This window comes from Neolamprologus multifasciatus, chromosome 13 (assembly GCF_963576455.1).
Source record: "Neolamprologus multifasciatus chromosome 13, fNeoMul1.2, whole genome shotgun sequence".
In the NCBI taxonomy this organism is placed as follows: Eukaryota; Metazoa; Chordata; class Actinopteri; order Cichliformes; family Cichlidae; genus Neolamprologus; species Neolamprologus multifasciatus.
The window spans coordinates 10,210,957-10,235,406 of NC_140451.1; the positions used below are offsets into that span (position 1 = coordinate 10,210,957).

General features: G+C 39.2%; 3 protein-coding genes and 1 long non-coding RNA gene across 6 annotated transcripts; 2 read left to right on the plus strand and 2 right to left on the minus strand.

The window, feature by feature from the left end:
• Nucleotides 1-65: 65 nt before the first annotated feature.
• Nucleotides 66-5,426, minus strand: bag3 (BCL2 associated athanogene 3). Its single transcript, XM_085182248.1, has 4 exons — nt 4,716-5,426; nt 2,586-2,924; nt 2,120-2,464; nt 66-1,977 (listed from the first exon to the last, which is right to left on the minus strand). The coding sequence occupies exons 1-4, from the start codon at nt 4,911-4,913 to the stop codon at nt 1,252-1,254; spliced, it is 1,608 nt and encodes a 535-aa protein (XP_085038374.1). The 5' UTR covers nt 4,914-5,426; the 3' UTR covers nt 66-1,251.
• LOC146505056 (uncharacterized) lies at nt 1,557-3,549 on the plus strand. Its single transcript, XR_014877494.1, has 2 exons — nt 1,557-1,661; nt 2,155-3,549. It is a non-coding gene; the product is annotated as an uncharacterized LOC146505056 (long non-coding RNA).
• Nucleotides 4,377-15,717, plus strand: tial1 (TIA1 cytotoxic granule-associated RNA binding protein-like 1). 2 transcript variants are annotated; one of them, XM_085182250.1, is made up of 12 exons: nt 4,377-4,417; nt 7,192-7,288; nt 7,479-7,577; nt 7,725-7,779; nt 7,909-7,996; nt 9,482-9,557; nt 9,810-9,918; nt 11,152-11,247; nt 11,380-11,464; nt 11,924-12,047; nt 12,403-12,566; nt 12,728-15,717. In XM_085182250.1, the coding sequence occupies exons 1-12, from the start codon at nt 4,392-4,394 to the stop codon at nt 12,849-12,851; spliced, it is 1,143 nt and encodes a 380-aa protein (XP_085038376.1). In that variant the 5' UTR covers nt 4,377-4,391; the 3' UTR covers nt 12,852-15,717. The 2 variants fall into 2 exon arrangements, with proteins under 2 accessions (XP_085038376.1, XP_085038375.1); XM_085182249.1 differs by lacking the exon at nt 4,377-4,417 and adding an exon at nt 6,523-6,798.
• On the minus strand, nt 14,079-23,281 carry pkd2l1 (polycystic kidney disease 2-like 1). 2 transcript variants are annotated; one of them, XM_085182240.1, is made up of 15 exons: nt 22,716-23,281; nt 22,412-22,525; nt 21,486-21,613; nt 19,713-19,966; nt 19,400-19,624; nt 19,086-19,314; nt 18,838-19,008; nt 18,561-18,742; nt 18,344-18,464; nt 18,164-18,259; nt 17,961-18,082; nt 17,763-17,880; nt 17,505-17,638; nt 17,269-17,406; nt 14,079-17,095 (listed from the first exon to the last, which is right to left on the minus strand). In XM_085182240.1, exons 1-14 carry the CDS (start codon nt 22,987-22,989, stop codon nt 17,280-17,282), a joined length of 2,295 nt encoding a protein of 764 aa, XP_085038366.1. In that variant the 5' UTR covers nt 22,990-23,281; the 3' UTR covers nt 14,079-17,095; nt 17,269-17,279. The 2 variants fall into 2 exon arrangements, with proteins under 2 accessions (XP_085038366.1, XP_085038365.1); XM_085182239.1 differs by having other exon boundaries at nt 14,079-17,406.
• Nucleotides 23,282-24,450: the final 1,169 nt, after the last annotated feature.

The following is a 24,450-nucleotide window of genomic DNA, read 5'->3' on the forward strand; positions in this document are numbered from 1 at the left end:
ATAAAAATGTAAAATAAAAAGGCTCACACTTTGAGAATCTTTGGGAACCCAAGCATCAGTCAAAATTCATGTCAAAGTCATTTTATTTTCAGCCATACCAACGTGAATTTCTTTCATCAAAGCTACTAATAAACCGTGATCAACATTAAGCCACGATCTATAATTTCTGGTTAAGAGTGTTAGGCAGATGGCTTACAGTCTTGTTAGAGTAATAAATTACTACACAAACAGTGTGATCATAAAACTGACAGACTATAGTGTTTTGGGGGGTATTTTTTCGCTGTTGGCATCTTTAAGGCTTTTAGGGCCATTTGTGTGTGTGTGTGCGCGCGTTAGTGTTATTACAGATTGTGGCTTTGGTAGTTATACAAGGACATTCTGACAATCTCTTAACTGCATCTCCTATTTAGCACCAAGTGCTGATTGTCTCACATCTCAAGTAAGATACACATCTCACCCTCCATTTATTATTACACATTCATTAATGTACCAAAATACTTCATATAATGATATAAATACTAATATCATGATTTGAAATAACGAGTAAACCAATTCACATACAAACACTCAAACACATCAATCAAAACTCCTTTAACTGATATACTTAAAACGAAGTGCTGCTGATTTTCAGCATGATACAATTCAATGATGGCAAAGTGCAAAGACAGCAGAATCAGTAATGCACCAAAAAGCAGCTTCTAATAAACATATTCACTGTGTTCTGTGACAAAGCAGCTCCAACATGGCCATGTGGCGATAAAGGGGGAGAAATGCTTTCCTTGTTGACTAAGTTTAGCAGAATTCTGCTTTAAAGCCCCGACGTTTGCACTTGTGTACAAACACGTGTACCGACTGGATTGTGAAAAGCTTCGTATGATATTCGATCAGACAAAAGGCAATTACACATGACATTTCTTAAGAAAATACTTATTCTCTTCCATTTATTGAAAAAAGGCCTCTTATTTAACCCTTGCCTGGCATTTGTTGTCAACCAATAATCATGACGGCCGTCTTATTATAAAGACATCGGCACAACATAGAAGGCAACAACATTGGCTTGAAAAAACATGATTGCACTGAGCTACCATCAATTATGTGCTGAATGGCTGGACATACCAACACTGTTAATCAATGCATGCAACTTCCACAAATGCTGTAGGTAGAGGAGTAGGAGAGTTAGTCAGAGCAGACTTATCCACTATCAAATATACAGCAGGTAATCCCTCTTGACTCTTTTTATGAAGTGTGCAGTCATTGCGATGTCTCCTTTGTCATCTCAATGTTCTCCTTCATGCTGGGCTCTCCTTTCTGTCCCTCCATCACAGTCTCCTCCAGTTGCTCTAGTTCTTCCAGTATGGTCTGGACGCGACGGACTCCGTCTCGTCTCGCTTGCCGTACGTCTGAACGGCCCTCCGGGTCGACAGAGTCCAGCGCTAAGAGCTCTTTGGTGAGCAGCTCCTCCAGTAACAAGTATTTCTTATCATTCTTCTTCCCATCAAAGCACTTCACCTCCTGCTCCAGTTTAGCGACTCTTTCCACTATCTGCTGTACCTTAGCTAAGCCTGGGTGGATGGGACCCTGAGCAGCTTGTCCAGCCTCTACTTTTCCAGGTGGGACCTCTGGAGGAAAAGCTTTCGTGTCCTGGGGCTCTGGTTTTGGAGGTATTTGAACTGTGATGTCTGAACTGTGGTGTTGTGGTTGTTCAGCTTGCTGAGGCTGTGGAGACGTTTGAGGTGGTGCCTGCTGAAACTGCTGTGGCTGCTGAAACTGTTGAGGTTGCTGAGGTGGAGGCTGCTGGAAGTGTTGAGGCTGCTGAGGTGGAGGCTGCTGGAAGTGTTGAGGTTGCTGAGGCTTTTGGACGTCGGCTTCTGTGTGCATCGGCTGGGGGAGCTGCGTGTTCTCGGGTTTCTGCTGCATGCTTTGTTGTTCCTGCTCCATTTTCTGTGGCGGCTCTCTCGTGAGGATATGCTGCTGAACCTTAAAAGTCAAAAACAATTTATTGGAATCTGTCAAAATCTAGGTCACAGGATGCTAACAGGGAAATCAGAGCTTTATATATATGTGAAGAAAACAAAAAACAACAACACGCCAAGTGAATACACAGAAAAAGTAAAATTACCTGTGGCCTTTCTCCCATCACTTGTGATATAACAGGTGACTGGCTTCTGATGTGAGGAGGGAGATGAATGGAGGCAGTATCGCGGTGCTGAGGAAACAGAGTTGGCGAAGCCTGTTCCCGGGGGGGCTGCATTGCAGCAGAGTAGCCGGGCCATTCATCTGTCTGAAGACGATGGAAGGGCTGCTGATGTTCTGGGTAAGGGATGCGCTGAGAGTAAACTGAGGGATTTAATTGAACCTGTGTTTGTCCCCCTCCACCCTCATGAATCACTGGTATAGGGATATAACCAGACTGGAGGCCGGTGCTGCTGGGACGTGAAGGTTGGTGATGCGTAACAGTATAAGCCTTAAAAATAAATGACCAAATTAAAACAGTCAAAATTCAGTAGTTGTTTGAAAATTGGAACATTTCTGCCTACTGTAAACATTATACTCCATCTGGTGGCACATTTAAACTCAATTCCCACCTCTGGTGTCTGTGAGACAGGCGAGCTGGTCTTTCCAGGCTCAGCGGAGGAGCTGTCTGACGGGCCATGTAAAGGTGATCTAGGCCTGCAGTGGAGAACCGGCGTTGGGGAAGGTGTCCGCCCGTCTGTCCGGATGTTGTGTGCAATGCTCGGCTGGATGTAGGAATAACACGGGTGCTGCTGCTGCTGCCTCAGTTCTGCGCCTTCATGAAAGACCGGGATGGGAACATAACCTGGGCGAAGAATGGGGTGCTTCATCTCCCTCACAAAGGTCTTCTGTGTCTCCTGAGGACTTAGTTCTGGCTGTATGTTGGGTCCATTTGCTGACACTTCTCGACCCTGAAACATAGCAATATAGCAATCTATATAACCTTATACTCAGATGAATTACAGTTGCTGTTGTAGTTTATTGCAAATTTTAGGCATTGGTTGATTACAAAATGTGCGTTAATATATTTTTACCCAACCTATTCTTGCTCATGGATGTGTAACAGAAGCAACATTACTTGTATATATGTTAAATATTCAGCTATAAGCTCCTCCACTTAAAGAGTTACATTTAAGTCCACGTACAACAGGACATTTTACGATGTCCCACTAAATGTTTTTTTCAAACTATTAAGGAATTTTAAAAAGGAAAGTGTTTTCCGTCCTGAGGTAACTGCAGAGGTTATAGTTTAAAATGTCACAATTTCGCAGAGGGATGCCAAAAGTATCACCTCATTGAATCTTTGATATGTGAACCCACAGGCTCTGGTGCGTTTCCCGTCAGACAGCTTGCTGTTTCCGTGATGAATATTATTGTTGATTGTTTCACAATCAGAGTAACATAACCTGGATGAATGTCCTGACTTATCCAACAACAACAGTTAGCACATCCTTGGATCTAATAATATCAGCCAAACATTAGGATTTTTACAGAGAGAGGAAATATGGTTTGCTTTGATTGAAAAACAAAAGCAAATATATGAGTTCTTTCCACATAGCACAGTAAATTCTTTCTTGAGCAACATTTATTCATCAGATCATATACAATCCCAGGATACATTTGTATGCATACAAAAGTAAAATGTAATTAAAAGAAGGGGCTGGGTACTACAGTGTGACTAGTAAATCAATGCTTTAAATTTCCATTTTCTACTGCAGAAAGGCGCTTGTTTTCTATTAGTATTACTCTAGACTAGACACCTGCACGTGACAGCTATAGATGGGTACAAGCAACAGGTCTGCCAGTTCAGCACTCAGTTAATGGCATAACTGAAAAGTGACAAAAGTTGTACCAGCTGCCCGAAACACACACAAAGTAAACACCTACAAAGCAAACACTGCATTTATCTGTAAATCAGTAATTTACAGATAAAGTAATACAGATACAGATACAGATAAAGTAATGAAATAGCCGTGAACGACCCTTTGCCCTCTGCCACTATGGGACACTGCACGCTGCCAGCACCATTGCACCAATTTTATCCCCCAACAGCTGTGTCTTTCTAGCAGATTCCTCTGGACGCTAACTTTGGACAACTGCGTCTCTCTCTCTGAGACGAAAGATTACCAGCTGGCAGGCTGTGAAGCTCACTTCAGCCCACGGGTTTTCTCTGCAGACCTGTGCGCTTTCACAACACGGTTTTTAATACAGCTGAATGCGATACGCGGGGGGCAGCCAGCGCCCGGCTACAGCCGTACACAACCGAAGCAAGTGGACCAGCCTCGATCCTTGTAAGGGAAAAAGTTTAATATGAGCAGGACGTCGCAGCAGTGTTTTCCACCGTGAAAGAAACACATTAAAATGCCGGGGAGCTCATCATGGGTAGCCTTTTGCATGCTGCAGAGTGAGTCATCGAGTAATAATAGTGTTAGATCATGACTCGGGAACATATCAGAGTTGATCACCCGTTATAATGGGCTTATGAGCTGTCCGTGAGGGGGAGGCAACGGTGCCAAACAGGGCCTACGGTCAACAAGACTAATATATAACAGTGATGTAGCGCAAAGGCTTCTGCCGCTTTAACAACGCAACAAACCAAAACATGCACCACAACCGACGCACGTCGACAGAAAAAAAATAGCTGCGAAACTGCCGTTAGCCGTTACCGTTAACTAACCAACTTTATCCCGCCGCTCTTTTACCTTTTTCGTGTCGTGTCTCGGGTCATTCCAGGTTGTGGTGCGGTTGTTGTGGTCCACGAAGAAGGGCCATCCAGTCTGAGGGTCAATTTTTACTTCCCAACCGAGGGGGAGAGGGTCGTTGTCATTACTCGCCATGGTCAGCATCGGTGACTGTGTCTTCATGCCGTTCATATTGCTGGCTGTCGAATACTGAGACATTTTATACGGGCGACGGACGCTTTAAAGATTCCTTCAAGTGACGTGGAAAAGTGGGCTGGAAGTTTCTCGAAATAGCAGGGTTAATGTTGGGGGCGGACAGCGCTGGATACAGTGGCATGGGTTTCCAGATTTGTTATGTCGCAGGCAGACCCCCCTCACATTGGCACAGAGTAAACCTTCGGTATTTTTTATTTTTTTTTGCCCACCCCACCATGCAACCTTTTTTCCCCTCTTTGCTGTAGCTAAATCACAGTGTCCTGTCTGGGCAGAGAAGAAATCACCCTTATGTGTACAGTGGGCACTGTGGACCTTCCTCACTTTCCCTTGCCCCTGGACCATTTTCCAAGACAAGGGAATCCCAAAGTGTTTGCTTAAAAAGATGTTCTCCAAATAGATGTACTCAGACTCCCACGTGATAAATGCTGTCCAAGGGAACTCAGTCTGGGTTTGCATTGATTTGGTGCACAATTATGTAACTGGTGGTGTGATAAGTGTGGGCACAGTGACACGTCTAATGACTGATCTTTCTTAATCAAAGGACTACTCCAATTCTGCCCTGTACTACAAGGAAAACACTGGTGCAGCAAACCTTTGATTTCATGGGATTAACAGTGTCACAAAGGTTTGACACATGGATTTTTAAAGGTGTTTGATATTTTGGACATTGCAGGCAACGCCATCTAATATTTGCATTTTGGCACTCCAAAAAATACACACGTGATTGACAGTAATAAAATATGTGTAAGTAGCTTATGGGAGCAATTCGTTTTAATTGGATATCTGCCTGCAAGGAGGGGAAGCCAACTTTAATTGTTGCAAGCCTGTCAATTATATTACCGTCAATTACCCATCGCCACGCTTTTCTCAATCCACCTCAGGCGGCTTCTTATGGCTGTAAAAATATCACGGTTGCGCAACACAAATTAGAGCCAGTAACATTAAAGAGTGAGAGTAACTAAAGTCTTTTTTAATGGAAAATTACTAGTAGACTTAAGAATGACAGGGGATAATTTTTTTACGCATTTGTCCTTTAATAAAAGTCCTTCAAAATAAAAGCGCCCACCATGCGCCAAGTTTAAACCACAAGGAAAAAATAAAAATGAGAGGGGGAAAAAAACAAACAAACAATGTCTTTGGCTAGTATAAAAAAGTACAATTCTTTGGTACTGTACACCCAGGGTTATCACAACAGTTCAGACAATGAACTCAACAATCTTGTTATTCAACTTTTTTTTTTTAACATATACGTTGACATATAATTTCCTTCCATCCCCCACTCCACAACCACTGCCTTGTTGTGACTAAACATTTAAAAGAGTTTGTTAAAAAAAAAAGCATGAATGTACAAGTCAAACGGGAAATTTCTTCACAGTGACATCTGAGCTCAGATTCGAGAAAGGTCCTGGTGGTTCGCGCCACTGCCTTGAGCCGTCAAATCTCGGCATTGAAAACAAGCGTACCTTTGCTTTGCACTTCAAAATAAGAGTTTCGTATGCAGCTTCCTTTGCCAAAATGAATAAAATAAGTACACATTAGGTTTGGTCTTTTGGCTTTTTACAGTTAATTTTTTAAAAAACGGTATCATTCAGAAGTAACGGTCTTTAAGAAATTTTCATTTTTTTACAATTAAGAACGCAAAAAACCCCCCCCTTTTATTACTTCAACCGTATGTGACGGGTCTCTTCCTGCACACGCACGTACGTACTCTGGACTCTCACAGTGTGACGTATGCCCTGGCGCCCGGTTAGCTAGCTTCTAAGCTAGTTAGCTAGTTGTGGTTTCTAATTGCCAGTTAATACCAGCTAGAACTAGCTAGTAAGTGGCGTTTTCTTCCCTGGTTACTCTCAGCATCGACTATGGACGACGAAACCCACCCCAGAACCCTGTAAGTAGTTTTTCGTGTCCAGCAGTAACGTTGCGTGTCATTAGTTTCGCTATCGTCGGTTTTCGGTGGCTAAATTAGCTACCCGTTGTTTTCACAAACAACTGGACGACATAAACATTTAGCGTTTATGATCCACTACTGTCAGGTTAATTGACATACGAGTTAATTAATAAGCAAATGTGAGTTATATACAAGTGTTAACAACTGTCTGTTAGATGTTACTAACATCGTTAAAAACAGACTACTGTAAGGAACTTCACTTCAAAAACTCATGATCCCCAATGATACTGTAATACCAGAAACGAAGTACCCATGGTTCACTTTTTCGAAGTAAATATAGCTGTAGCTTGTTTCCAGGAGTAAGTGGACTTCTTTTTATTTTTTCTCCTCTAGGTATGTGGGAAACCTCTCCAGGGATGTAACAGAAATTCTGATCCTGCAACTCTTCACCCAGATAGGACCATGCAAAAGCTGTAAAATGATCACAGAGGTAAGTAGCGAAGGTTACTGGGTTATTTTGTTTTCTACGTTGTTGTCGTGTCTTAATGTTAACTCACAAGTTAATTACAAAGATAGCCTTCATTGTTGAGAAACCTGAAGACAATAAAAACATTTTCACTGAGTTGTAGTTTTAGTTGAACCACACTGTTAATCTGTTGTGTCTGATCCTATCCTTACAGCACACGAGCAATGATCCCTATTGCTTTGTGGAGTTCTTTGAACACAGAGATGCTGCTGCAGCCCTTGCAGCCATGAATGGGAGGAAGATATTAGGAAAGGTAGGACATAGCTGCTCTAAAAGATTAAATGCAAAGTTATTAAGTTTATTTGTTGTGTTAATGCTTCTCATCCTTGAATATCATACAACATTGTTTTCCTGATTCTTCTTCACAGTTTTAAGTGCTCTCTGTGAATTCTGTTTTCAGGAGGTTAAAGTAAACTGGGCCACTACTCCAAGTAGCCAGAAGAAAGACACATCCAGTGAGTGATCACCTATTGATTCCTCTACACCACCACGCACACAAACGCATGTACACTCTGCTAGAATCAGAGTCTACTGGGGATTGGCAAATAGTTTGTTCACTATGTCCGTGTTTTCTTTTGTACTAGATCACTTCCATGTTTTTGTGGGTGATTTGAATCCAGAGATTACTACTGAGGATGTCAGGGTTGCGTTTGCACCATTTGGGAAAATATCGTAAGTTTTTACGTGTGTGTGTGAGTGTGAGAGTGTTTGTGTGTGTATTTTGTTTTCTACTTGTCTTATGTGTAATACAATATGTTTCAGTGCAACCACTGATATTTTTTTTTCTTCCTCCCAGTCGGTTGAGAAACAGGTTTTATAGGTTGTAAAGGTGAACAGAAAGTTGCATTGCACAATGAGGCCTGCATTTCTGATGCAATCTTTTTGGATGAAAGACAATTATATATTTGATTGTCAAGGACTGCAAATTGGCGCTTTGTGCACACCTTTTGGAGAGAAAAACGAACCAGACAACATAATGAATGTGTAATAGGAAAGGATTAACACTAGAATAGAAAAGAATAGAATAGCATAGAATAGCCCTTTATTGTCACAAAGAGTATTGCTTACATTGAGTAGAAAAGGCCCCACATCGATGCATGTAAACATACTTAAACATGGAGTAACTTATACCTTTAAAATCATGTCGTTGTTGTTTTTAGATATAGAGTGGCGACACATTTGCATTGACAGTGTGGTCGGTCTATTATGTCTTTATTTTTATGACTGAACTGTCGGTTTTTATGCATATGTAGGGTGAGGTAAGTAAACTGTACAGTATGTTAGCAAAATGTAAGCTGTGTATATGTACCTGAACAGCTTTTAGTTTTGAGTCTCAGTGAAGTAATAGCACTTTGGTTATTTTACAGAAATGCTCATAGGATTGGACAGGAGCTTGAAGGCTAACAGCAAGGAACTGTTCACTCTGGAGACTCAGATGTAGTTTTTTTCTCTATTTATTCCATTCTTTCCATATGTCTTTATTTGTAGATGCCATGTATTAACATGACCTAGCTTAGATTAACAAATTCCAGTACAAAATGTCTTCCTCTAAATCTGTGTTTTTTGTCTTATTTTTAATTTGCATAGTGTTGTTTGTAGTGCCATGATCCTCTTCCAAAAATTCTGAAAATGTCAATTTCTCAAAATTTGCAGCTCCCCAAACTCCATACTCCATATTGGTGGTAAAGAATTGACCAGGAAAAATAAAGAAATCTGTTAACAGGCCATGTATGCCGTTTAATTCCTTTTTTCTCTTTTTGATATTTTCTATTTATCTCTGTCTGTAGTAAGAGTACGAACAGCAGCTTATAAGAATGCATGGTAATCCATAGCCATTTGCTCTGTGATTTTTAAATCTGTAGCCTACTGTTGTGAGGACTGAGCAAACAGTGGTGCTCTAGTGGTAAAGATCCATTAATACATCAGAAATGATTTAAAGACAGTACTGTAGGCTGCATGTATTTGTACTTGTTTTGCAAGTGTTGCTTTGAAGTTATATTACGAGTCAGTACAAGGTCATGATAGCTAATTTAGCTTAATGTAGGGCAGAGTAGAGGATTCACAGTTCATTGTGTTTTGCGTGGTTCCTTTTTTTGTTTTAGTGTAGAAGATTTAAACTTCAAAGTGCGCTGAAGTTGTTCTCATTTCTCCTTCCAGGGATGCCCGAGTTGTGAAGGACATGACGACAGGCAAATCAAAGGGGTATGGATTTGTGTCCTTCTACAACAAACTGGTAAGGCTCCAGTGCGAGAACACAGACTGAAGGTTATTTCTATTTTCTGTTTCTTATCCTACTTGAATACATTCAAAACTCAATTATTAATAGTTAGTCTTATCCCAACTACAAGCATCTAGCATTACTAGTTTCCTATTTTAATCACCAGTTTCAGTTACTATTTTAAAATTAAAAGGAGTCATGCATGGCCACAAATGAGTTTTATAAATCTATCAAATCCATGAGTAATCGTTTGGCTTGGGTTTGCAGGATGCAGAGAATGCCATTATTAACATGTCGGGACAGTGGCTCGGAGGGCGCCAAATCAGGACTAACTGGGCTACGCGTAAACCTCCAGCTCCTAAGAGCACTCAGGACAGTGAGTATTGTCACATATCCAGTTTCGGCAGGTGCTATGATTACAAACTAACTGGCCACTTCAATAGGTATACCTTGCTAGTATTGGGTTGGACCCCCTTTTCCCCTCTGCCCGAGCATCAACAAAGTGCCGGAAGCATTTTGGTCCATATTGATGTGATAGCATCACATGGTTGCTGCAGATTTGTTAGCTTGAATCCATGATGTGATTCTCCCGTTCTACCACATGAGATATGATAAGCTTTGTTGTTCTAATTCAGGAGGGATCCATACGGAAGAGGATTAGGGCCACTGGAGAAAAAAAAAAAGAAGTGAGCACGTCTTTTTTTTCTGCCTTCTTTTCCAGAATTCTGAGAAAAAGTCAGAATTCTGAAAAAGAAGAAAAAAAAGACGTGCCCACTTTTTTTTTTTTTTTTTTTTTTTTTTCTTCCCGTGGCCCTAATCCTCTTCCGTAGATCCATGCATTCGTGTTTTTCACACCAAATTCTGACCCTACCGTCTGAATGCTGCTGCAGATATTGAGATTAATCAGATTGGGAAACAGTCCAATCTTCTGTTTTCTGGTTTTTGGTGTAGCTGTGTGAATTGTAGCTGACAGGAATGTCATCCAATGCTGCTGTATCCCATCTAGTTGAAGGTTGTGCGTTCACAGACGCTCTTCTGCAAACCTTGATTACAATGAGCAGTTAAATGAGTTACTGTTGCATTTTTGCTCAGACAAATGACACTCATTGGATATTTCAGGGGTTTTTTAGACTTATCTCTGTAAACACTTGAGATGGCTTTGGGAAAATTCCAGTAGATGGAAACTCAGACCAGCTTGTCTGGGACAAACAAACATGCCATGTTCAAAGTCACATAAATATATTTTATTCCCCATTCTGATGCTTGGTTTACTCAAATGCATTGAGTAGCTCCCATGTGATTGACTGATTAGATATTTGCATTATCAAGCAGTTGAACAGGTGTACCTAATAAAGCAGCCAAAGAGTCTGTTATCAACGCATTTTGATATTGTATTTAAATATAGAAGAATAAATTCTCTTAATTTCCTTTACTTTTATCTTCACTTCCACCTTTTCATGAGTCACATTTGGGTGTAGTTTGATAAAATAAATAAATAGCAGCGCTTTTATGGGCATAAATTGCAGATTTGATTTGGATTTTATTATCAGCATGAACTAAATGTGTAAATTATAATCATCTATTTAAAAATAATCTGTTTTTATTTCAGATGGTTCAAAGCAGCTGAGGTTTGATGACGTAGTGAATCAATCCAGTCCACAGAACTGCACTGTGTACTGTGGAGGGATCCAATCAGGGCTATCAGGCAAGTGTCACATTCTATAGATGCCATTGTTGCACCCTCTAGTCACATTGTAATAATAACTTTTTAAGTTGCCCCCAATGAAATAACCTTGTGAACCCTTTTTTTTTTTAAACTCTTGTTTATCTTATCCAGAACATCTAATGCGACAGACCTTCTCACCATTCGGTCAGATAATGGAGGTCCGGGTTTTCCCGGAGAAAGGATATTCTTTCATCAGGTAATACTTGATTCTGTTGCAGCATTTGGCCTCTAGGTGTCAATACAAGCACACTGCATGAGTCAGAGACCATTTATACCTTATTCAATGTCAGCGATAGTTGCTGTTATGTTTATTCAGCGTTCCTGCTTGTAGAACTCTGGATAAGAGAGAAAAATATCTCCACGTTGTTGTCCCTATGCAGTTTTCCAAAGCATTTCTAAAGTTTTTTAGTTTCGATGTGCATGTGGTGTTATTAAAGGAAGTTATTTAACATGCTGGTAAACATGTCCCTGTCTTAATGTTAAGTATAGGGCTTAAATTATTTATTTTCATTTTAAACTCCATCCAAGCTTAGCAGGAAACTTGGTTCTTTTTGTAATATGATATCAAATATGGTCTCAGCAGTATGAAAGTTAACTCTCCTTGTGATTTGTCTGGTAGAAAATCTGACTTTCAATCTACTCTTTTGCTTTGAAGGTTTTCCTCCCATGACAGTGCTGCCCATGCCATTGTTTCAGTAAATGGCACAGTCATTGAAGGACACGTAGTGAAGTGCTTCTGGGGCAAAGAATCACCCGACATGGCAAAAAGTCCACAGCAGGTAGAGAGAACGTGTGACATAAGTGGTGTTAAAATGTGCGTTTTATAGGTCACAATTGGTAGGAATGACTACACACTAGTCACACTAGAATCAGAATGTAGTTTATTGATGTCTTAACTTCCAAACCACAAAAACACCCTGAAACTCGTGACTTTGGCCACTCTTGAAATAATCTTGCTTTTAAGCCAGAATATAGAAAAAATGACACAAAAAAAGGAAGAGGAAATTACATTGAAATTTACTCATCAAAAAGGTTTCTAGTGTCGTATTTTTGTTGTAGTGTTATTTTTGCTGTTAAATAAACAGGTAAGAGATTGTATATTTACTCACGTTTCTGTCATCTGGTGTCCTTCAGGTTGATTACAGTCAGTGGGGACAGTGGAACCAGGTCTACGGGAATCCGCAGCAGCAACAGCAGCAGCAGCAGCAGCAGTATGGGCAGTATGTGACCAATGGGTGGCAAATGCCCTCTTACAACATGTATGGCCAGACATGGAACCAGCAAGGTTTTGGAGTAGAGTGAGTTTGACTTTTGATATTTTGTATAACTACACTGTTTCACTTAAACACCACTTATTATATTTTAAGTAAAGAGAAGAACTGTCTCTTTGATTTGTTTTACAGCACACTTGATATTTTTGTCCATATTTGCACTAACTGGGTAACTGTTATCCTTTCAGGCAGTCCCAGTCAACAGCCTGGATGGGAGGCTTTGGATCTCCATCAGCCCAGGCCGCAGCCCCGCCTGGTACAGTCATGTCCAGCCTGGCCAACTTCGGCATGGCTGGCTACCAAACGCAGTAAGAAGGCCCTAACCTCAATGTAATACCAAGGCAACACAGCACTCTTACATTTGGACAGCTGCTGTGGTAAAAGAAGGGCAGGGCCATATTCACAAAGCCTTTCTAGCTAATAGTTGCTCCTACACAATTACAGTATACAACAGAAGGGAGCACACCCCTGTGCAATATTACATAAAGGTCAGGTGATCAGAGCTGTACTGTCCAACAGTAATTGTGTTACTTCTGAGTACAGCAGTATGGTATTTGCTCTCATGCAAAGTTAAAAATAAATGGTATATATTTCCTTTATAATAAATGTGTTCATCAGAGGAAATACCCTTTCAATTCACGCAATAATGCTGTTAGTGATACAGTTTTGAATCTTTTGAAATCTAGGTAATATTGTACAGGTGTGTATTCGCTTTTGGTGTAGAGTGTATGATTTTAATCATAGTCAATTAAACTCAAAACATTTAAAAAGAAAAAAAAAAGTTTGTTCCATTATTATTCCTAATTCTGTTTTAAAAGAGGGGAAAAAAGTGCTCTTGGGCTTCTCAAGTAAAGCCAAACCAACTGTTTTTGTCTGAGTACGTGTTTAAGGACCGCCGTCCTTATGAGTGCTAGACCATGTGAAACATCGAGGATTCATGCCCACAGGGTAGAGATCTTGGCACAGAGACAGAACTTACAATGCCTTTCCTTTCATCACACATTTAACAGGTTGGCCAGTGGGCCAACCCATTAACCTCCTAGGACCTGGCGTCCACATATGTGGACATCACATTTTGGGTTATTTAGACCAAAATACTGAATTTTGCTCTACAAGGGCCTGATATCCACTTAGGACATTATACTGCTACGGTTCTATCAAAATTTTAAACGAATATCCTCATATTTGGCTCTTATTTTTCTTAAAAACAAAAATAAGGTTAAAAAAAATCTGGTAATTCTTTGTTTTTACATTCATCGGGCCCCAATATGGCCAAATATCAAAGAGAAATCAAAAATGCATGCCGTGGAAGAGTTCGGGTCTTAGGAGGTTAAAACATCAATTTAGTACAAATTCTTTCATATTTTACAAAACAAAAGGGCCTTAGAGAACATGTACGTGTAACATAGCGCACACTTTTTAAATGCCACTATTATTATTATTTTTTTTTAATCCATCAGCTCATGAGGATTAAAAACCGTGAAAACCTCAAACATACCAACATTAATATTTAAAAACCAAACTATGGCAATATATATATTTTTTTTTAGGTTGAAAGTTTATTTTCTGGTCATGCTTGTCATTTTAGGGCGTAAAACAAGCCTTCACGCGAGTTCATGATAGATCGAGCAGGTAAATCCTCCATGGATTTGTGCTACACTGCACTGAGCCGCAAGAATGACCCACTCAACATTGGTCTGGACCTTCAGGGAATAAAATATCCAGACTTTTAGTCCTGTTTTAATGTTTTAAGTCAAAAATGCTTTGTGAATAGAGGCCCTGGAATGGTAGTTTACCTTTCCATTATATGTGAAGAAACTCTTTGTACAACAACTGTGGCTTTAAAGGAGATTCGGGTGGGAAATGGGATTGTGTACCAAGAAGATTTCACCTACACAGGTCTCAAAGCAAAAAATTATTAGAATTTTCATGTTTTTTTTGTTGTTGTCATTTTTGTTTTTTAAATCCGATTCCCAGACTTCAGTGAATTTTAGTTTACTCTGTACTGCAGCCAAGATGGACTAATTCATAATGTCTCAAAGGAACGGCTGCAGCACCCAATCTCTGTATATAGAAAGTATTGTAAAAACTGCTTAACCCCCCAAACTTTGTAAAGGTAACAAACCCTGCTGTGCTGATTCTGGGGCTGGTTTCCTAGAGGAATGCTGACTCTTAAACGTTTTTGTCTGATTCTTCCTCTGTGTTAATGCCATCATTTAAAACCACTTCTTTCCAGTGGCTTTGAATTTTCTGCATAGAGTTGTAGAGTGAATTTTGTACTATAACCAGCCCTAGTTTTATTGCATAATTCAAATATTATGGTTTAGTTACCCACTAGCATAAAGAAAAGCTCAAATGTTTTAGGGTCACAAAGAATTATTTTACTTTTATTCTGAAAGCGGAGGGTCTCCTAAGTGCACGTATCACTGTTTTGTTAATGTGGCAGAAACTTCCCCTTACACATTCTGAGTTTTCGGTTTAAAGAATATTGACACGTCTCGGGTAGATCATAAAACCCGTTAAGAAATTACGACAGAAGGATTTCTCACAAACATCCTGCAATTTTGGATTTTTATTTGTTTGTGCCATTTGTACAGAATATCACACTCCCTGTTTGCTACCTGCTCGTTCTGTAGTGCTAGCCAACAAACCTGATACAGATTTTGTTTGTTTTCATTTGCGCTGGGGTTTTCATTGAATTAAACAGGGTCTTGTTTGTCTAGAGTGTAAATACAAACCTTGATCACAAAACTTAAACTGATGTACATACTGTAGGTAGAATGTTACAAAGTTAATCTCCATCATTAAATTTAAGCAATATAGTTTGTGAATGAGCCTTAATTGATTTGTTGGTAAATTCTGAATTTGTTATTTAAAGATGCTCCATTTTAAATCTAAATTATCTTCCTTTTGATTTTTCCTCATTTTAAGTTTTGTGCCATTTTCAGGATGTAGCAGGAAGCAGGTGATGTATCAACTTGAACTGCACGCTAATGACATGTAATATATTTGTTGCTTAAACTATTGAATGTAATGACGATTTGCTTTTTTTGACCATTATACACATAAATTGAACAACAGATGTGATGTTTATATAATAATAAAGGATTGAATCGATTTCACATTTAATGGAAAAACTCAACAAAGTCACGTCAAATAAAGAAAGCTTTGAACCTTTGAGTGTTCGGTACATTTATTGAGGACTAATAAATGCTGCTGCAGGAAACCATATATTCACTGCCTACCAGACACAATAAATGACAATTATTAAACTTTAGATTAATATAGAAGACAACACGTTTCACACATTTGCTCAAAATCTTTCTGCCCTTTTTAATGTTTACTGTACTTGGATAATAGACTTATTTTTGGTATCTGCCAGCATTCACTTTTGACTGCTAGTGTCCTATCAGCAGATAATGATGACATTAGCTATTGTTTGTTTGACGTCTCAGTTATGTGTTATGTTATGGTTTTTATAATATTTAACACATGTATTAAACCTCTCGTAAAACAAGAAAATACAAATCTATCAAAACTTGTTTAGAACCAAAAATCATTGAATTCACATTTTTATACCCAAATTTGAACCAACACACTGGACTAATCAGAAAAAAATCAAACATAACATCGAACCACTAGTAACTAATTTTGCAACTTAATCAAAAACAATGTGTTTTACTACTTTTCTTGTAAAATGGTACATTCATGGAAAATTCACGGACAACAATAATTATATTTTAATATTATTTTGGTGAGTTAACCATCACAAAAACGTAAACATAGTTTTGTTATTACCTGCCCTGGTATTTTAAGACAGCTGTGGTATAAAGCTTACATTTGGTGGTGGTCTAATAAATTTGTTAATCACTGTATTAAGTTTTATTCATTTTGTATGTTCGAATTGATCTTCCTTTAAAGATGGTGTGAGAGCTGAAAGATTTACTGAAACAAAAATTGAGAAAAGAATTGTTGCAAGATTTCAAACACTGGTATCATTTCATAGTGAGTGCATCCCAATGTGATGAGTATAATTATTACACCTTGGCATGGTGTTGAAAATTTGAGCCATTTCGCTAAAATTGTCCAACAGATATTGAGCAAATGTAAGCGAATGTGAACAGTCATCAATAGATTAAAGCAAAGTATTCACTTGGAATTTAGTTGATATATGTATTGCCCAGAATTGGATTATATTACACAACTTCTCTATTTAAGTATATTGTATTACATACACAACACTAATGTGTAACATAACATAACATTTTATATATATATACTTAAACTGTGCAGTCAGCTAGTAGATAAAATATTATTTATACAATTTACATATCTGCATGATTTCTGTTCTTTCAATATTGAAATGTTGTATTGTCAGTACTTTATTTAACATGTATATTAGGAAGTTTTTATCCAGTTGTTTTCCTCAGAGGTTAATTACATACATCACTTGCTGGTGGAGCTGTGTACTGCTTTCCTTCGGGATGACATCTCTGGCGTCTGTTGTGCTGTCCTCACTGACCAAAGTCATGACTATTTGAGACAGTTTCATCCTTCTGGATAAGGGCAATTTAAAATTAATCGTTGTGTGTTTGTAAGACTGCAACCAAGAAAGTCTACTCTCATTTTCTAGATACTACAACACACTCGGTAGCTTGAATGTACTCTTCTGAAGCTGTTTAAGATTTCTAACATGTAATCTTGCTGTTTATAAGTGATGTTTGCTCACATCGTTACTGGTCACGGTTTCTTTGCTGTTGCAGCGTCTTTAGCTTTCCCTTGTAATCCCAGTTTCTCCATAATCAGCTCAGTCTGGGACGCAATGCCTGCCACGGAGCTTTCAAGGTGAAGAACCTGTTTGGCCAGACTTTTGTGGCAATAGAAAGGTAATTCAGTTAAATGTATTACTCTGGTTAGGAGAATGAGATAAGTGAATTCCCAGGTTAAGATTAAAATTTGTCCCACCTCAAGAAATGTTCCTGCTCCACAAAGGTTTGACTGGAATTACTCTTGTGCTCATTGGATTTGACAGGAGGCTTCTCGTGTAATTCCATCTGATAGTTCATTCCGAGATTGTTGATTTCGGCACTGAGAGCCTCCTGACAAAAACGCAAAAGCATAAGAAACATTTATTTTGTTAATCGGCAATCAAAATAAGAAATGATCAGAATTTTTTTTTATAAATATGAACATAGTCATATTTATTTTTTAATGTGCACAAACCCTCTTTTGCTCCAGCTCAGCTTTCATCCACCTTTGTTCGTCTTTATCTAGAATTTTGTTCCCGTCGCGGTCAAACTTGGAGAAGGCTGCGTTTATTTCTTGATCGCCATGTCCCATCCTTCAAAATCATCACAGAAGTGAGGCTCAGGTTTAACAGTAAAATAATCAAGTGTTCCTTTTTGATATTTTGTCACTTACTCTTTAAGAGTTTCTCTGAAGTCCTGAAATTCAAGATCTCCAGATCCAGAGTGTAGAACCTTCTGAACATCTGATATTTTCTCTTTTTTAAGCTTCAGCTTCATAAATGTCTTCATGTAGCTCTGATTTACAAGAAAAGTCTGGTAAAACATCATCCATAAATATGTCTAATTTTATGTCAGTTTCCTTGAATTTGCTTTTACCTGTTTAAAAATGTCAGTAATTTGTAGTTCATCTTTTTCAGAGAGCTCCTGCTTCACCTCTGCATATGTGTCATTTATGATGGCCAGGAACATGTTCTGAGGGAAAAATACACAAGATAATGTGACTTCTCGGATCAGATGCTTTTATTATCAGTTATCTCGTGCAGAAGCATGACTTACCAGCAGAACAAAGAAAACAAAAAACACATAAGTGACAAAGTAGATCGGCCCAAGGACTCTGTTAGCGCTGTCGATGGCATCGAAATCAAAGTCTCCAAGAATAATTCGGAACTGCGTGAAGCTGTGGGGTGGACAAAAATGGTAAAGAACTACTAATCAACTGATGCTCGTTACAATTAAAACCCTTCATCCTGCCATTGTTTTCAACACAACTTACATGCACTTTACAAAGGTGCTGAATGTTTGAACCTGCATTCCAAAGAGCAAATATCCGAGTTGAGCATAAGCAAAGAACACGATGAAGAACATGATGGCGAATCCGAAGATGTCTTTGGCACATCGGCCCAGCGTAGAGGACAGCTGATTCATGGTCTTACTGAAACTGATGTACTTAAAAATCTACAAGGATGAGAAGAAAGCACACATTCTCTGGAGAGACACCAAAGCAAAATCGCACAAGCAATATGTTGGACTGAAAGGTGTCAGTTCTTTACCTTTATCCATGCGAAAAACAGGTTAACTGCATTCATGTTGTTATACTGGGTTTGCCAGAATGCCAGAAATTCAAAATCTGGATAGATGTTAGGATTTTTCAGCAGATTCCCAAGCAAGCTGTCCACTTTGATGGTCCGAAATACATTGAATATGATGGCAACAATGGCAAGCTGTGAAGAAGGTTGTTAGTTTTTAGAAGGCCCTGAAAAATCTGATAAAATGACATGTTTGAACCATCTTTTCTTACCAATATGACAACAATGTCTAGTATGTTCCAGATGCTATTGAAATAGGAGAACTTGTGTATTTTCAGCTCAAGAATCTCCTCCACAATGTAGTAGAAGATGAATACACAGAAGAGCAACTCGCAGCCTAGGATGAAGTAGTCCCAGGTCGTTATGTAGCGAATCAGTTTGACTGTTCGGATCTGGTAGGAAGGGATGGCTCCACCAGTCGCTGGGAATTCAACCACCAACCTGAAGAAGCAGATGACACTTTGATCAACCACTGGATGGGTATCAGCAGGTGGGTAAAGGTGCAATGGGCAGTAATGCTCCTTACGTGATGACGCAGAACAAGTTGATGTTCGCGTTGTAAGTGGAGAAGTCGATGAAGACTGCTCTGGTTCCTCTGTCCAGCCAAAGGTTGTTCTGTAGCTCTGTCAGTATGTTGGTGCTCTCCTCTTGTGTGCGACTCAGGTCTTGATAGTATCCTGCTCCACTGTAGGTGGCCACCAAGCCCCAGTAAGAGGAACCCTTTATCTCTTTTTCTGTGTGGTAGGTCCAGCTGCAGCGGAAAAACACAAATACTTAGAACACTAAATTGTGCTTCTGCACTTCTTTGTATGTCAGTAACAAAGCAGTGAGTGAATTACGCAGAGCCGTTGATGAGGCCGAAGCTCTGCTCGTCTTCCTTCTGGTTAGTGTAAACAGCGAAACAGCCTTTGATCCCATTTTTGAAGTCACTGTAGACAGTGCAGGAGTTGTTCTTGATCTTGATCTGCCTCATCCTGGGAACACCCAGCAGCATGTTCTCGTAGTAGATGAAAGACGTGTTTCCGCTTTCCAAGGGCTGGTTATTGTACCACGTTGTCCAGTAGAGTCCGTTCAACAGTGGGCCCTGGGCAAACTTTTCATAAAAAGAAAGAGTTTGATTTGTACCTTTCTTTGTGTTCTTAGTGATTTTTACCCCTCAGCCTGAAAGGTTTGGGGTATTGCTGTCACCCTGCAGGCAACGGGGGAAATAGACTGGTAGGCAAGCGTCAGGTGGTGTGGACACCCAACTTTGTAAACCCAATAACTCAAAAATGAGCCGATGTAGGATTTTCAAATTGATACCATCGACTAAAAAAAACATCTACAAAAAGTCAAGACAAAAGTTTGGATAATTAAGTTAATCTCTGGCTCATTTACACAGTGTATCTTTTTCCTGTCTCCCTCCCTGAGCCTGGTTGTGCCACAGCTGTCTCCCTCTTGAAAGAGACTTTTTCCTTTCCACAGTCAACAAGTGCTTGGGTCGTCTGATTGTTGGGGTTTTCTCTGTATTGATATAGGGACCTTACCTTATAATATAAAGTACCTTGAGGTGACTGTTGTTGTTACTTGGCGCTATATAAATAAAATTAAATTGAACTGAATATCACTGAACCTAACTTCAAGATTAGGGTCAATGATAGAGGTTAAGTTTTCTGAAAATCTTGTGAGTGCATTTACTCGTGAAGGCTATCATATAGGCTTTTCCTACTGATAGTTCTAGAAAATAGACGATCTCTGACACTTTGGTAACCTTGATACAATTCATGCATTTTTTTTTCATTTTGCATGTTTCTCAAGGGTGCAGCATGATATGTAGCTACCAGTGTCACTGTGTCAGTAAATTAAACAACTGACATTAAAAGCTTTTCCCAGTTTTCATAATGATAACTGATCTCCTATGGATTTCCAGGCCAGGGCACAATTTGATAGCAGAAGATGCCCCACACTTATTGTTTCAATTTATGTGAACATGGCCTGGAATGATCTGTCAATATTGCTGCAGCTTGTAGTCAAAGTGACAATACAATTCAAAAGACTGACTCAAATTTTGCATAGATTTAATTTTTTTTTAGGTTTTTTTGAGTTTTTTTATTTGTTACCAATTATAAGTAAGGAGAGCTGATGTGTTTAAGTCTGAAACTAGGTCTGAAACTTACCAGGCAGGATCACTGGAAACCAAGCTTCTTATTTTTAGGCCTAGTAAAACAATACTCATTTCTTTATGGGGTTGGAAGGACATATTTTATATTCCTGCATGTACTAATAAACATATCAGTAACAATTAACAGTATTGCTAAAATCTTGAGCATGTGGAAAAAGATATGAAAGAACCAGTAACACAAACATCACTGCTTGGTCATTTTAAGTGATGTGGTAATGCTGGGAAGAACATATCGTACTTAAGGAATAATCTGTTTTTATAATTGTTTTTATGATGTTTCCATTTGAGTTCAGGCACTAATATACATGTTCGGTTAAATGAATCATATAGTTCCTTAAAATTTTGAGAACATCTCAGCTTTGAAGGTAATGAAAAAAAAAATGTTGATGAAAAGAAAGAAACATTTAGTAGCAGAAAAAACACTACCATGGGAAAAATTAGGCAAACTTACAGTCCAGAAGTCACCCATGGAGCCAATAGACTGAAACGTAACCCCACTGCTACTGGGTGTATTCACAAACAGGTTCGTCATGGCGTTAGTGTAATAGTAGGCGCTTGAGCTGGTCATCCCATATGTCACTGAAAGACAACGTAATCACATCGTTAATGCCTGGTCATTGGTTCCTATCTGGCTTTGGTCAGGCTCAGCTCTGAATGTTGCTCCATTCAGTTTTCTGAGATAAGACTCGAATGCTGACACGCAAACCTGCATTGAAGACTTGTTGTTTGGCTTTTTTTTTTTTTTTTTGCTTTGTTTTTACATCTCTTTAGCTATCAAACAGATCCAGATGAGAGGCCGTAATTTGTTTGAAGAGGGAGCATGCTGTCCTGACGCAAATAGCCTCGTCAAACAGTGTAAATCTAACCCAGACAAAGGATGACGCTAAAAGCTCTTATCGCTAAAAGGCACATCCCTTTCACTCCTAGCTGGACAATGGCTTTTGGGAAAGAAAAATGGGAAGGCTATTTTGTAGAAGCCATTAAAGCAACGGGGATACTTTTAATGTTAAATCAACAGTCCAAAGTGCCCTAACAGCCTGTCAAACACTGAGCACTTTAAAGTGATCAGTAATGCAAATACAGTGTTTGAAAATAGACTGTTTTAGATGTGTTTGGATGTGTATCCCATATTTCAATGACAACATTATGCAAATTAAATACAGGATATTTTTTGGTAAGTAAAAATGTGTCTGAATAACTTCTTTTTGTAAATGTAGGAAAACATTTTTCATATCATAAGATTAAGCGTGGCCAGGAAGAAGGAATTAAAGTTATTGACCAGAGTGTTGAACATTAAGCATTCATTAAACATATTGAACATTCAGTCAAAACTTTTGAGATCAGTGATGAACAGAAATGTTGATGTGGAGTACTCACGGAGGCATATGTCCACCAGGAAAAAGACATAGACCAGCAGCTCCCGCAGCGTGGTTCGGATAAACTGCTCTCTGTTGTCGGAGGTGTTTTCGGTCAGGGTTGTCCCCCACAGTGCTGCGGAAAATAGAAGTTTAAATCTTCAATATGTAATTACATGACACAAGCTTTTTTTGTTTTTTGGCTGGTCTGTCAAGCAGAAGTATACCAGGCTTCGACTGGTTTTACTCGTACTTGTTACACTGCTCATACAGCTGAGATTCGAAGAAGAAATGTCAACATGAGGTAGACTCAAATGTGTTCTTGCCTTTGATAAAGCAGCAGCAGCCTCTTCGTTTCTTCAGACTTTGGTCTTTGGTAGGTGGGTCCTCTGGGAGCACTACCGGGGTATCCAGGTTGTACAGGCTATTCATGTTCCCCTCGAAGTGGGGTTTGGGGTTGAAGACAGTGGTGACCCGGGGGAAGGGTGGAGGGGAGCTACAGTAGCCCTGGTTCACCCAGCCCCCATTACCTACTTTGTCCAACTCAAAGTCCACTTGCCCAGTCAGGTGGCTCTCAGCCCGATTGTTCAGGGTCTTCATGGTGCAAGACGCGTGTGTTTCTCTGTGTGGAACTTCTGGTGTTTCGATTAAAGAGGAAAGAGAAGTGTCGCAGCTTTTGAACACCTGCTGGAGAGGTGGATGACATCAGCTGTGTTGAGGGAGGAGCTGCTGGTCTACTGTTGTAGTGTTGAGATTGAGACCCTTTGAAACACATTGACGTAACAGCACAGTAGGTGTTCTGCTAAAACACAGCATTGACATACTGGTTTCTATATGTTGGTTGTTTGGATACTTAAATATAATGCGGAACAATAACTAACATTGTTTGGTTTTCCATTTTATTAAATTAGAAAAAAAGAAGCACTCGGAGAGCGCAAACCTCCACCAAGGTAGCTCACTCTCTGGGCACTCCTTACTTTGGGGTGGTGGACGGATGTTTCGTTTGATTATGTAAACATTATGTAGGAGTAGTTAATGGACAACAGGTGTTGATTTGTGAATAAGTCAAGATCGTTATATAATATTATACCACAGTATATTTCAGATTAACTAGGCAGCTCATTCTCTCTCTAAAGGCAGATATGAAATGGAAAAGTGAGGTCAGAGGTCAAATGTGAGATGATAGTTCAATGCAAACTATAATGTGATATTTAGAATACATATATACTGGTATCATAAATGTTGCCAATACAAACAAAGGCAGTAGATATTATATGAAACTGTATTTGACCCTGAAGAAGACGTCAGAGGTCTAATGTTGCGTTATATAGCACAATACAAACATAGTTTCAACTATCTCTAGCATTATTATGACTTTGATCTATAATTCAATTTGTTGACCTTGAACAAGAGGTCAGAGGTCAAATCTGAAATCTTTATACAGTAAATTCTACATGCTGACAGTACACACCATACTTGTAAGAATCCTAGTTTATAAGTTATAAGGCTTTTTGTCCATTTTTGACCAATAAATCATTAAGCTGACTTTGAAGCCCTTGGTGGGTGTAAGCTAAATTTTAATGGACTGTTAACATGACCTCACTCAATACCCCTACAAACTTTCATCAGAATCCATTCAAACCTTTTCGAGCTATCATGTTTACAGAAAGAACAACGCACTTGCTACCAAAAACATGTCCTTGGCGGAGGTGACAAAATAAGAGTAGCTTCCCCATCACTCGCATCCTTCGAAATGACATAAAGGACTTTGGTAAATGATAAACTTCATTCTTTTGTAGGAATCTCTACACAGTCCTGCGTGTTAATTTGCTGGAAATGTCCTATTAAAGAAAAAACACGCAGCCATGAGCTGAATAAGGCTGAATAATTCAGCAGTTGAAAGACAGTTTGCTTCACCCTCTCAATTACTTCCATGCTGAGCACATTGTTGTCACTATCGATTAATTGCATGTCAAGTATATTCTCTGTTACCAACTGTTCACCACTTGTGGCTGAATTAATGAGTCTAATTGGAGTTTCACTTACAGCCTCTGAATAGTT

Bases quoted from the DNA above. Each gene is read 5' to 3' on its own strand.
- pkd2l1 (XM_085182240.1), bottom strand. From the start codon at position 22,989: ATGAAGACCCTGAACAATCGGGCTGAGAGCCACCTGACTGGGCAAGTG. The intron at 19,625-19,712 runs GTAATTCACTCA...TTTCCGCTGCAG, and splicing joins GGCCTCATCAACGGCTCTGC to CTGGACCTACCACACAGAAA. The intron at 18,743-18,837 runs GTAAAGAACTGA...TCATCCTTGTAG, and splicing joins TGTTTTTCGCATGGATAAAG to ATTTTTAAGTACATCAGTTT.
- tial1 (XM_085182249.1), top strand. From the start codon at position 6,770: ATGGACGACGAAACCCACCCCAGAACCCT. The intron at 7,578-7,724 runs GTAGGACATAGC...TTCTGTTTTCAG, and splicing joins GGAGGAAGATATTAGGAAAG to GAGGTTAAAGTAAACTGGGC. The intron at 7,997-9,481 runs GTAAGTTTTTAC...TTCTCCTTCCAG, and splicing joins GCACCATTTGGGAAAATATC to GGATGCCCGAGTTGTGAAGG.
- bag3 (XM_085182248.1), bottom strand. From the start codon at position 4,913: ATGTCTCAGTATTCGACAGCCAGCAATATGAACGGCATGAAGACACAG. The intron at 2,925-4,715 runs GTAAAAGAGCGG...GCTATGTTTCAG, and splicing joins CGAGACACGACACGAAAAAG to GGTCGAGAAGTGTCAGCAAA. The intron at 1,978-2,119 runs GTAATTTTACTT...TTGACTTTTAAG, and splicing joins TGATGGGAGAAAGGCCACAG to GTTCAGCAGCATATCCTCAC.